The sequence below is a fragment of the Coenobita brevimanus genome, chromosome 24, assembly GCF_032717465.1.
Source record: "Coenobita brevimanus isolate Jiangsu-jjx chromosome 24, ASM3271746v2, whole genome shotgun sequence".
Classification (NCBI taxonomy): Eukaryota; Metazoa; Arthropoda; class Malacostraca; order Decapoda; family Coenobitidae; genus Coenobita; species Coenobita brevimanus.
Window position 1 is genome coordinate 18,244,850 of NC_136977.1, and position 13,985 is coordinate 18,258,834.

At 40.4% G+C, this 13,985-nt stretch overlaps 1 protein-coding gene across 3 annotated transcripts in view; it reads right to left on the reverse strand.

Annotated features, from left to right (window-relative positions):
* Nucleotides 1–13,985, reverse strand: part of Galphaq (G protein alpha q subunit) — a 191,281-nt gene that overhangs the window by 82,167 nt on the left and 95,129 nt on the right. For 2 of the 3 annotated variants that reach the window (XM_080267635.1, XM_080267636.1), the window contains exons 4-5: nt 10,656–10,784; nt 3,691–3,820 (exon numbers count right to left, since the gene is read on the reverse strand). In XM_080267635.1, coding sequence (XP_080123761.1) covers nt 3,691–3,820; nt 10,656–10,784 — 259 coding nt within the window. Of the gene's footprint in view, nt 1–3,690; nt 3,821–10,655; nt 10,785–11,056; nt 11,186–13,985 lie in introns of all 3 variants that reach the window. The other variant, XM_080267634.1, reaches the window with a different exon arrangement.

Consider the following 13,985-nt stretch of genomic DNA (forward strand, 5'->3'; position numbering starts at 1 on the left):
GGTGACAAGAGCCAAAATAAAAGAAGATAATTCATGATAACAAAAAATTATGAGAGACCGAAATGCGACCAAATGAATAGATGATCGGACACTGATGAAAACATCAGCTTGGTGGTGCCTGTATGCTCAAGCTTTTCTTTCTTTCTTTTTTTTTTTTTTACAGCCATAACATGACTTCTTGTGTATGTTTTTATTCAGAACACAGTGCCAAGGAATTATCATTCCTTGCCTAATGAGGCAATAATATAATCGTCTGCATCCATGAATGAGTCTGCCTGTTCCCAATATATCTCAAAATCAAGCTGGCAAAATATACCCAAACTCTGTAGGCAGTATCCTGGGATACATAGCTTGTCTGTTAATCATTTTGGTCAGTCTGCAATGATATGCCTTCCACTGCCAGAGGATTCTACATGAAAAAATACTCTCTAACTTTTGCTTTTTACTTCCCATTGTTCACAATTCTCTACCATACCTTCAACGAAGAGAATAGGTATTTAACAGGTAACTATTAGAAATTCTTCACAGGCCTGTTATACTCAATGACCTTCACCAACATAATACTCCTGACTTCAGGCTTCTGAATCCTAGCGCAATATTTAACTTAGCAGGATTAAACAGTGAAACCCTATGACTTAATTTTATTCTAGTGGAATTATTGTGATATCCTTTACATTGCCAGAAGATTACTGATCTAGTTTTTTTGGGTGATGGCAGGCAATAACCATTCATGGACAAATGCTTTGGCTTTTATTCATTTAACAACAATGGTATACTGAAAAGGAGGTAAAGGAATGGTAAGCTATAATTTTGTTCAGACTGTTTTCATGTTCAAAGAAAACAGCAAGAAAATGGTGAACAGAAAAAAGCCATTATTTTATTTGTTTGTTGTGTCATTAATCACCCTTAACACCGACTTATTTTTCTCTGTAAGAAGTACAATTAAATTTGGATGACTTAAATATCGCCAGGTTTTTACTGAACCAAATGGAGTCAAAATTTGATAATCTACTGTACCCTACATTTCTTCTGTTGAAAATTTATGATCTTCTTGATAGTATTTTGATGGGAGAATTTTAAGGTTTACTGGGTGCCACTGTTCTGATGCAAAACTACTTAAGAACTATGTTTTCATTTTGAGGTTCTGAATCATATTGAATTCCTTAAACGAGCTGGCACTTTCGAAAAACAGAAGATCAACCACTGTTACTAAGTATAAAATGCAGGTTTTAATTCCTAAACCTGTATCTATCTAACTATCTATTGCCAGACGCCTCAATCCCGTTTGGGGTGGCCACAAACAAATCGCCTTCATGTCGCCCTGTCCCTCGCCATTTCACTGCCCTGCTCCCAACTCACACCCCCCTCTCTCATATACCTCTCCACTGCATCCCTCCATCTCATCCTCGGCCTCCCCCTCCCTCTTCCCCCCCTCCACCTCATTCACATACGCTCACTTCGTCAGTCTTTCACCCTCCATCCTCTCCACATGGCCAAACCACCTCAGTGTATTCCTCCTAATGCTTCCTATCACATCCACATCCACACCACAACGCTCCTTTATATCCTCATTTGTCAGCCTGTCTCTCCATAACTCATTTCCACTGCTCTCACTCTTGACTTGTGTCCTTCCAACAACGTCCAAGCTTCACTTCCATACGTTAGAGATGGTATCACAATACTGTCATGTAGTAACTTTTTCACTTCCATGCTCACTTCCCTGTTTCTTATCACTGCTTTCAAGGAACCAGCAACCTTTCTTTCCTGCAGTATTCTTTCAAGTACTTCACCCTCCAAACCTCCATCCTTACTCATCACGCTACCCAAGTACTTAAACGTACTCACATTTTCCAATTCCTCATCATCCAACCTCGCTGTACATTCACTGACTTCACCTCTCTCAAAGACCATCGCTTTACTCTTCCTTACATTCACCTTTAGATTCCGTTTCTCACACACTCTCCCAAACTCATCCACCAAGCCTTGCAGCTCCCTTTTGTCTTCACTCAACAACACAGTATCATCTGCAAACAACAGTACAGGGAGTTTCCAAACAATACCCTCTCTCACCAGGACCACTCCAACATCCACTACCCTACCTTGTACCTCTTTTATTACCTCATCCATGTACAGATTGAACAACCAGGGAGACATGACACATCCCTGTTTCAACCCAACCTTCAAAAGGAAAAATTCACTTAGTTCACCATCCACACGCACTGCAGCCTTAGCACCATCATACATACTCTTCACAGCATTCAACAACTTCCCATCCACTCCATATATTCTTAATACTTTCCACAATCCTTGTCTATCCAGCCTGTCATAAGCTTTCTCCAAATCCATGAAAGCCGCATACAACTTCTTTCCCTTCTCTAGAAACTTCTCCACTAAAGATCTAAGAATGAATATCTGATCTACACAACCTCTTCCCTTCCTAAAGCCTCCCTGTTCTTCTCCAATTAATTCCTCTGTTCTTTCTCTCTGTCAATCAGTATCCTACCATACACTTTTCCTATTATACTAAGAAGACAAATGCCCCTATGATTACCACACACTTCTTTTTCCCCTTTTCCTTTGTACAAGGGAATAATTATACCTGACTTCCAATCCTCCGGGACTCTACCTTCCTCCCAAGCCAATCTACACATCTTCCACATCCATTCTACTACTATCTCTCCCCCATGCTTCAGCATTTCACCACACACTCCATCAATTCCTGGGGCTTTCCCCAATTTAACTTTCTTCATTGCTTCCACAACTTCTATCCTACTGATTTCTTCCTGTCTTCTCACCTCCCTCCTTCTCTCAGCCATTCCCCAGCCACTTATACTCGCATTCCTTCCAACCTCTATATTCAACAATTCCTTAAAGTGTTCTCTCCATCTGCTTGCTTTTTCTCCCTTCTCCACTAGTAATCTACCATTTTTATCTTTCACTCCCCTGCTAACTTCACTTCCGCCCTGTCTTACTCTCTTCACCTCTTTCCAGAACATTTTCTTACAGTCCCTCCACTTTCCACTCAAATTTCTTCCAAATTCCTCATCCACTCTCTTCTTACTCTCTCTTACTAATCTTTTCACCTCTCTCTTTCTTTCTACATATAACTCTCTCTTCTGCCTCTCTACTTCTTCCACGCCCCTATTTCTCATCCATTCATTGTATGCTTTCTTCTTTTGTGCCACAGCCTGTCTCACCTCTTCATTCCACCACGCTGTTCCTTGCACCCTCCTCCGTCTTCTCTTCATCCCACACACCACATCACATGCTGCACATATTTCTTCTGTGAATATCCTGCACACACCTTCCACGTCCCCCATCCGCTCCAATTCATATTTGCCCAATTGTTCCTCCACTTCTCTCTTATATTCTGCCTTTTTCTCATCCTCTTGTTTGAAAAAATTTATTCCCTCCAAAAATATTATATTTTTTATCACTCTTCAAAAAAGGATGAACTGAGCAAAAGACTACAAGCACAATTCAATATAAAGGAAGATAAAATTGACCAAGAGAAGTCTGAATAATAATGGCATCAGGTAAAAACAACAAATGAACAAAACAATCCTAGAAACAGCAAATTTCAAGCATGGAATGCTCTTTACTATATACTGTATCTTTTTAATGGAGATAAAGTATATTAAAACAGCACTTCCTTTCCTTCTGTGATGTATAGAGTATAAGGCTACTTACCTCATTATCAGACTCAAAGAGAATCTGATCGTACTCTGAGAGAGCAACAAGGAAGATGATGGAGGTTACATTTTCAAAGCAGTGGATCCACTTCCGTCGCTCAGATCGCTGGCCTCCAACATCTACCATTCTGCACAGAAGACCAGCATTAACATTCATACTGGCAGTATTATTACATTAAACGTCTAAGCTATTCAATTATGGAAAATGCTACTTAAAGGCAATATATTGCATGACTTGCTTACAATACTTTACTGAGTATGGATACTTTATCATTAACTACAGTACTGTATTACTGAATATCTAGATGTACATGTATTATTCTTTAGAAAATTTCTTAACTCAGAAAAAAAAAAAAAAAAGGCATTTTGTATATACATTTCAAATGTGAATAAGCAAAAAGTATGTATAATAAACTTTAATAGGTATACACAATAATTAACCATAAAGTCACTTCCATTTATCCATAACGAGGAACACCCTGATTAACTAACAGGCACGTAAAAATACTGGTGTTACAGTATCAGTCAAATAGCTGCATTCTTGTTAAAACAGTTGCATTCATAGCCAATCCTTGTTAACACTTACTGAGTCCAGAAAGTCTAAGGCTACACTAAACAACATCACTTAAGTTGTACAGAACAACCCTAGGCTGCTAATGCATTAATACTCTAAAAAGGTAACTTCACCATAACAATCACATCAATATACAGTATAATGGAAATAGTATATGTGATATGACACTATATTTTGATAATGTTAACATTACTGCAAAATTAATTAACCATATATTAATTCATGGTGACATCACTCATTCAAGCACTCGGGAAATTACCAAATGCTATCCAAACTCGCTTCAAAAAAGCAAAATACATTTACCTATAAGCAGATCATGAGCAAACTCCAATGGAGCTCCAAAAGTTGTCTAAATCATTATTCCACATAATCAAATAACATTCACATAATTTTTGTAACAGCATGGATGCAGCATCAATAACGATCAACACTGCAACTCTTAACAACAGATTAATATGAAGCGTTTTCCCAAATGTAGGTAGCACATAGGGTACAATGTCTAATGCTGGCATATTAATCTGCCATGTTTCAGTAACTAAGTATTGTATCAGAAAAATTTTAATGGTCATAAAAGTAGCATCTCTGAAATGTCACACCCTCACAGAAACTACCCGTGTGTGTGGACGCAGAAGTGAATTACAATTCTGCATCTCACATGCTGGATTCCTGACTCTTCACCATAGCAAGCACATTACTGTACAGAGAATACTTATGACATTAGCTGCCAGCTAATACTTTCACCTGCCTTAAATGTCTTAATCTGACTACTGTACAGTATTTAACACTGAGGCAGCAATTGTATTTTCACTAAAACTGTCAGAATACTTCTCCCTCAACCTTGCAGTTAAGCATATTTCCTATATTTGCTTATCGTTTAGCTAAATTATTAGGATGGGTATCGCTGATATGAAAGGATTGTCTAAGTATAATATATGTCTTTGGCAACTGCTTCCATGAACAATAATAATATCTGTCTTTGCAAATGTGATTCCCAGCTTACCTCAAAATAGAACACACACAGACATCTTAACACTATTTCATTACAGACTGATGTGACAATGCACACGTCGAGAATATCAAGAATGAAGGACACAAGGAACAAAATAAGCAAATATCTATCTATCTATCTATCTATCTATAGCCCGACGCCCTAATCCCGCAAAGGGTGGCCGCAGACAAAACGCCTCCAAGTCACTCTGTCACCCACCATTTGACTCCCCTCCCCCCAACTCACCCCCCCCCTCCCTCATATACCTCTCAACTCCATCCCTCCACCTCATCCTCGGTCTACCCCTCCCTCTCCCTCCCTCCACCTCACCCACATACACCCTCTTAGTCAGTCTTTCACTCTCCATCCTCTCCACATGTCCAAACCACCTCAGTGTATTTCTCCTAATCTTTTCAACCACATCCACATCTACCCCACTACGTTCCTTCACTTCTTCATTCGTCAACCTGTCCCTCCATGTCACTCCACATGCTCCTCTCAAGTAACTCATTTCCACTGCTCTCACTCTTGACTTGTTCCCCTCTTGCAAGGTCCACGCCTCGCTTCCATACGTCAGGGTAGGGATCACAATACCATCATGCAGAGACTTCTTAACTTCCATACTCACCTCCCTATTTCTGATCACTGCTTTCAGTGTGCCAACAACCTTCCTTCCCTGCTGTACCCTTTCACGTACTTCATCCCCCAAAGTTCCATCCTTACTCATCACACTACCCAAGTACTTGAATGCACTCACATTCTCCATATCCTCACCATCCAACCTCACTGCACATTCTGTGACTTCATTCCTCTCAAACACCATAACTTTACTTTTGTTTACATTAACTTTCAGCTTCCTCCTCCTACACACTGTCCCAAATTCATTCACCAAACCTTGCAACTCCCATTCATCTTCACTCAACAATACTGTATCATCAGCAAACAGCAACACCGGAAGCTTCCAAATCTCACCCTCATTCATTAGGGCCACCCCCACATCCACTGCCCTACCTTGTACCTCCTTTACGATCCCATCCATATATATATTAAACAGCCATGGAGACATTACACACCCCTGTTTCAGTCCCACATTGAGATCAAAGAACTCACTCAGCTCACCATCCACTCGCACCGTAGCCCTAGCTCCCTCGTACATACTCTTCACAGCACTCAACAATTTCCCCTCCACTCCATATATTCTTAATACCTTCCACATACCTTGCCTATCTATTCTGTCATAAGCTTTCTCCAAGTCCATGAAGGCAGCGTACACTTTCCTTCCCTTCTCTAGATACTTCTCCACTAAACATCTTAGAACAAATATCTGATCTACACACCCTTTTCCCTTCCTAAATCCCCCTTGTTCTTCTCCAACTAGCTCCTCTGTCATATGCCTAACCCTATCAATGAGTATTCTACCATATATTTTACCAGTCACACTAAGAAGGCAAATACCCCTATGGTTACCACATACTTCTCTCTCCCCTTTTCCTTTGTACAGAGGAACAATTATACCTGATTTCCAGTCCTCTGGAACCCTTCCTTCTTCCCAAGCCAATCTACACAACTTCCATATCCACTCCACAACAATCTCACCCCCATACCTAAGCATTTCACCACACACTCCATCAATTCCTGGGGCCTTTCCCAGCTTAATCTTCTTCATCGCTTCCACTACTTCCGACCTACTGATCTCTTCCTCCCTCCTCTCATCTCTTCTTCTCCCAGCCATTCCCCAACCACTTATACTCACACTGCTCTCACTCTCTACATTCAACAAATCCTCAAAGTGCTCCTTCCATCTCCTCAATTTCTCTCTCCTCTCCACCAACAATCTATTATTCCTATCTTTCACTCCCCTACTATTTCCCCTTTCACACTGCCTTACTTTCTTTACCTCCTTCCAAAACAATTTCTTACTCTCCCTCCATTTCACACTCAGATTCCTCCCAAACTCTTCATCCACTTTCTTCTTACTCTCCTTCACCAGTCTCTTAACCTCCCTTCTCCTGCTCACATATACCTCTCTCTTCTCTCTCTCATCTTCTCCCCTACCTCTACTTGCCAACCATTCACCATATGCCTTTTTCTTTTGTTCCACAGCTCGTTTCACCTCATCATTCCACCATGCTGTCCCTTGCACACCCTTGCATCTCCTCCTCACTCCACAAACCACCTCACACGCTGCGCTTATCTCTTCCGTGAATATCTTACATACGTCTTCCACCCCTTCCATCTGCTCTAGCTCATACCTTCCCAATCTTTCTTCCACTATGCTCTTATACTCTGTCCTCTTCTCACTATCTTGCAATTTCTCCACTCTTCTCACAGGAGCTGTTTCCTCCTGTCTTCCCCTTCGCCTCCTCAACCACTTTCTTTGCAGCTCTACCTTGGCCATCACTAAGTGATGGTCCGAGACTCCATTCCCCCACCCTCTCCACACCCTTGCATCCAACACTTGTCTTCTCATTCGCTCATCCACACACACGTAGTCTATCATTGCCTTTCGTTCAACAAGTTCACCATCCATCCTCCTCATTACTCTCCATGTATACCGGTGGATCATCTTATGACGAAAGTAGGTGTTGGCTATTGCCAACCCCTTACCAGCACAGATGTCCACCAAAGCACTACCATTCCCATCTACTTCTGCTGGCACACCCCACTGACCAACCACTCCATCCACTCGTACATTCCCGACTTTGCCATTCATGTCTCCAATCAACAGCACTCTCTCGCTCCTCTCAAACTTGTCCATACATGCTTCTACTCTCGCCCAAAACTCATCTTTCACTCTTGCCACTCGATCCTCTGTTGGAGCATACACACATACAATCGCCCATGCTTGTATACCTACTTTAATCCTCACCCATACAATCCTTGCACCCACTGTTCCATAGTCTCTTATATTCTCCTTCCACTTCTTGCTTATCATCAGACATACTCCCTCTCTTGCCCTCTCATTCTCCCTGACTCCCGCACATATACCTACACCATATTCCCATTCTCTCATCCTTTCACCTCTCCATTTAGTTTCAGTCAATCCACATATATCCACTTTTGCATCCTCAAGCACCTGGACAATCTCTCTCTCTTTCACTTCATCATTCACTCCTCTCACATTCCACGTTCCTACTCTCAGAAGCAAATATGCCATATTCAAAAGTAATTTTTTTCTCCTTAAATAATGAATTGGCAACAGTAATGTCCATGGTTAACTACCTTCACAACAAAATTTCTTGATGAAAGCCTTTTTAATTTCAGCAGCCAAATGCCTATGTTCTGGAAATAGGCAACACTATCAAAGTCATAGGCTTCATTTGGGTACAAACAATGAAAATGTTCAAATACCTATTCTCTTTAGTAGTATTATAGTAGCTGTAGCTCCAGGTTCATCTGAAAAATGAACCTGTTGGCAGATAGGGAAGTAGTCAAGGGACTTCAAATGATGTCTGTATAACCAGAATGATCAGCTGCCCAGATACAGTAAAAGTCCAATTCTTCGGCATCCAATTCCCCGGCAAATCTGACATTTCGGCAATTTTGAGAAATAGTCCCATTTACGAAAATCTCTGATCGTTCGGCAGATTTTCCGATTTTTTTCGTTCCCTCTACTGCTGGGAACTTCTTCCAGCAGTAGCAGACTACAAGCAACCCCTTCTATTGTACATATGTCAATAAGGAACCTGCTATAAGTTTAGGTAAGTGCATGTGAATTTGTAGGCCTACTGTACCATTTGTATACAGTATGTTCACTAATTTCTTTATTTTTCATATTCATGTATAGTACTGTATTCATTACAGTATTGTACAGTATCAAACAGTATACAGTACTCTCTCCAAACACATTTGTAATGATATAAGTAGTGATGATAGTGTTCACCGAAACATATAAGGTACTGAGTGGGTAGGGTTTTTGATAATTCGGCAATTTTGATTTTTCGGCACTTGCCTGGTCCCATAGATGCCGAAAAATCGGACTTCTACTGTATATTGGTGTCACCACATGAAAGCATCCCTCTCCGGAACATATTTTCTTGAAAGACATGGTAGCTAAAACAGATAAGTACACATAGGAAGATTTTTCTCTTTCCCGTGATCTAAATATACTCCTGAAAAACATATAAGAAAAATAACTCATGCTATGAGTACAGTATAGTCACATCATGTGACTTTGAAGTCATGGGTTAGTCATGCATACCACATTCATTCCTATTTTTTTATTATTATCATAAGTCACCATGAATATGGTAATTAAGTCCCTTCAACTTACCGTTGTCAATAATAATAATAATAACTAAGTAACACGTGCAAGGTAAAGGGTTAGTAATAATCTTTGTGTTAGTTATCTTCTAGTGTTTCAAGCCCTCACATACTGTATTACACTCAGTATTTCTACGTGCATTAATATTCACACTAAAATTCAATTTCTAAAAACAAATGGGTAGTCAGAATAAGTGGTAAGTGACAGATGATGCCAACCATTATCATGGTAAGTGCTGGCTAAACACATAGAGCAAATAACATGGAGAATATGGAGGGTGAGGAAACATGTAGGTGTAGTGCAACAGGCTGCACAAGGACTACAGGTTCTCATCAGTTTCCTGCATTACTCAAAATAAACACATTACAGTATGACAATCAGGTCTCAAACAAACATGGAATGAATACCGAGACAAGAATCAATATATGTCGTTAGTTTATACTATATATATATATATATATATATATATATATATATATATATATATAAAATGTTCCATATTAAAGCAAATCTACAAAGTATGAAGACCTGACAATATAGAGAACAGCAAAACAAGCCATGTTAATGACTAATGATTGAGTACGTCATCTGGCTATTCATCATGCAGTTACATACATTGTCAGGAAGCAGTTATATGACTTTACTGAAGCATTTTACAGTAAAGAATAGTTGAAGTTTCTGACAGCTTCCTTTCAATCTACATAACAGATTCCAATAGTAAATAGGGAATCTAGAATGAAGTTTAATTTTTGAAGGCAGTACCAGATTCCAGAAGAGAACCTGTGTGCTACTGGGAGGTGTGTGGGTAATGTTTGTTTTACACGAAACAAGGGGGTACAGAGATCTATAATCATTACGCAAGATACAGAAAATGGTACTGACAACTGGAAAACTTCTATGGGGAAACATATGGGAAGTGTCTGTAACTGCAGCTGTGAGACATTGGGTGTTATAATTGCATTACTGGTAGACAACAAGATAATAAAGTACTGCTGATGTGGGTAAACAGAAGGGACTACCTCCACATGTTGGGTAATGGAAACGACACTGGAATATACGGCAACTATAGCACTGGGGTCTAGCTACTCTGCTCTGGCGAAACAGGGGAGGGCTTATGAATTCAAGATTGGCTGATACCTAAAGATGATTGAGTCCAGATCAAAGGGGTACTCAATGATCCCAGTGGTTGGTACTCGAGCCCTAAGAATATCCTGCTCGGTCGGTAAGAAGTCCGATGCTATGATACGCTCCAAATCATCAAGATAACTGCAAGAGAAAAATAAGTTTCTTTGTCGGTGTTTTTTTTGAGAGTGTATAGTGATGGATGGCGATGAGAATCAGTGAAATATGAATACCATCACCTTGCTGATGCCCTTCCTCGACAATATGACAGGAACAGTACATCTTGAAAGCTGATCACTGCAGCAATAATAATTCAATCAGATAACTTGACAAGGATCAACAAGGTGAGAGTACACCAATCTGCACGCTACCTACCAACCCAGGCCACAGGTACAACACCCACCAGAAGAACATACCTAAATCTGATTTCTTCTAGGTCAAAGGGATACTCTATTATGCCTGTAGTGGGTGCTCTCACTCTTAGAATGTCTTGTAGTGTGGAAACATAGTCCTTGGCAGCTATGCGGTCTAAATCTGTTAAATAGCTGTTGGGGTACAAAGATAATAATTTAGCTACTTATGTAATTTATGTCTTAAGGAGAGTTATCACAATCTACCATATATCATAAAGCACATGGAGAGGACAGAATCGACATACTATTATTCATCTAACTATGTACTGTAGTTAGAAATAGAAGAAATGTTATTTAATTTACATGAGCCAGAAATTTCTTACTAGCAGGAAAGTCATCTTGATAAGTATTCTTTTAGTGAAGCTTCTTAGATCTGAATGCTAATGAATTCTGGACTTTTAAGAGAAGTAGTCAAATTATTTTTGTCAGCTACAAAATAACTAAATTACAGTATATAATAATTTCAGACTATACATGATATTCCCCAAATAAACTTCGGTGAAGCTTTCAAATCGGATTTGATGTTCTCTAATCCTAAAAGGTTTGAGCGCTATAATAATAATTATGCTCCTGACTATAAAAAAATCTTTAATTTACAATTTTAACCCCATATGACATTATTATCTCTTTCAAATAAACAGGACTTTCTTATTGTTGCCTTCCTATATTCTACCATTACATGGTTCTAAACTTAGCTCTGAATAATGGCTTACAACTAAGTATGATATGCATATATGTGTTGTGAGTCTGAGTAATAAAGCCCTGTAACCTGGAAACATATATCATGGGCCTGACAAAGGCAACCTGGAAGAAGTACCACAAGCTACCACTTGTCAAATTTATTTTTATCATATCATTCCAATTACATTAGATGCTTGATTTAAAGAACAACAATTTAGCGGAAGACAGAGATAACGATTCTTTTTCTTTTCTTTCTTTTTTTCCCCTGTTTAAGGAAAAATTTCCATTAAAACAAGTATAATTCTGTTAAGGAAATTCTGTATACAATAATGCATTTGTCAGGGTATTAATTATGGGATCAGACTGCTGTATGTAACATTGAGAGTTAGCACAGTTTGCTAAGTTTGAGCTGCCTTCAAAGATTTAGTGGAAAGTACCTCAAAATGCCAAACTTTCTCTCTTACATTGTGCCTTGGATATGGAACTCGATTTAGCAGAAAATTTGAGATAACTGAATGGGGGTTGACTGAATTACTTCATTAAATCGAGCATCTACTGCATACAGTATATAAACAGTACCCTCGCATCCAGTACACATTTGTCCAGTACTATTCTCGTCCAGTACGGCGGGGAAAAATTAAATAATTTATTATTGGATTCGTTGGGCTAGTACGGATCGGCCACACAAAATGGGCCAAATCCGAGGAGCTCTCTAGTACTGACATGCAGCATCCAGAAATACTGTACAGTAAGACCTCACTATAACGGACTAATTGGGGCCCAAACCATTCCGAAAAATGCAAAATTCCCATAAAAGCGACATCCGGACTTCCTCCTGCTAATCCGGACTTTTTCTGAAATATCAGACATTAGTCCAGATTGCATGAATGGTTTTTAAACTGTTTTGGCTACCACTGCAGTACTGTACTGTGTTATAACTTCATTACATTAACCAAATGGTATTTTGTTGATTTGGAAAAGGCCTTTGACAGAGTCCCTAGAGAGGTGGTGAAGTGGGCAATGAGAAAGCTTGGCTTGGAGGAGTGGCTGGTTAGGGTGGTTATGGCCTTGTATGTTGGTGCTCACACCCAAGTGAGAGTGAATGGAGATTTGAGTGATGAGTTTTCCGTGAATGTTGGTGTGCATCAGGGGTCAGTCTTGAGTCCCATGTTGTTTATCATGGTACTTGAAGCCCTTTCACGTGACTTTAGAAATGGACTCCCGTGGGAGTTGCTGTATGCTGATGATTTGGTATTGATTGCAGAGAATGAAAGGGAGGCGGAGGAAAGGTTTAGGAAGTGGAGAGATGGTATGAGGCAAAAGGGTTTAAGGGTAAATGCAGATAAAACAAAAGTGATGATATCTAGGGTTGGTGGCAGTACTGTCAAAGACGAGGGAGAATGGCCATGTGCAGTTTGCCACAAGGGCGTGGGAAGTAATTCCATCTTGTGCGGTGTGTGTGATAAATGGGTGCATAAGAGATGTAGTGGTAACAGAGGTAGACTGCGAGATAATGCTGATTTTATGTGTACGGCATGCCGGGGTGAGCAGGTGAAGATTGTCAGACGTGAAAGGATTGAACTTGCTGGTGAATCTCCTGAGTGTGTGGAAGAGTTTTGTTATTTGGGAGACATGTTGTGTGCTGGAGGTGGGGCTGGAGCTAGCTCTGTGGCTAGGGTGAGAAGTGGTTGGAAGAAGTTCAGGGAGCTCTTGCCTCTCCTGACATTGAGAGGGCTCTCCCTACGTGCTAAGGGGTCTTTGTATGCAGCATGTGTTAGGAGTGTAGTGCTGTATGGCAGTGAGACCTGGGCAGCGAAGGAGGAAGATATTCGCCGGCTCAGACGTATAGAAACGACAATGATTACGTGGACGTGCAGTGCGTCCCTGCGTCCAAGGCCTGGAGGGGCTGGGTTTACAATGGAAGAGTTGAGAGGTAGGATGGGACTGGAGTGTATTGGTGTTGTGATGAGGAGAGGTAGAGTGAGGTGGTTTGGACATGTGGAGAGGATGGGGGATGATAATTGGGTGAAGAAGGTGAGAAGTGTTAATATTGGGGGTGGGGTTATGAGGGGTAGACCGAGAAAGACATGGGACGAGGTCATTAAGTGTGACCTTAGGGTTAAGGGACTGAACACGGAGGCTGCAATGGATCGTGCAGCGTGGAGAGCCGCCATTAGGTGACCAAGGCCGACACATGCAAGCATGTTGGAGCCTTTAAAAACGAAAATGAAAACGAATAATACTGTACTGT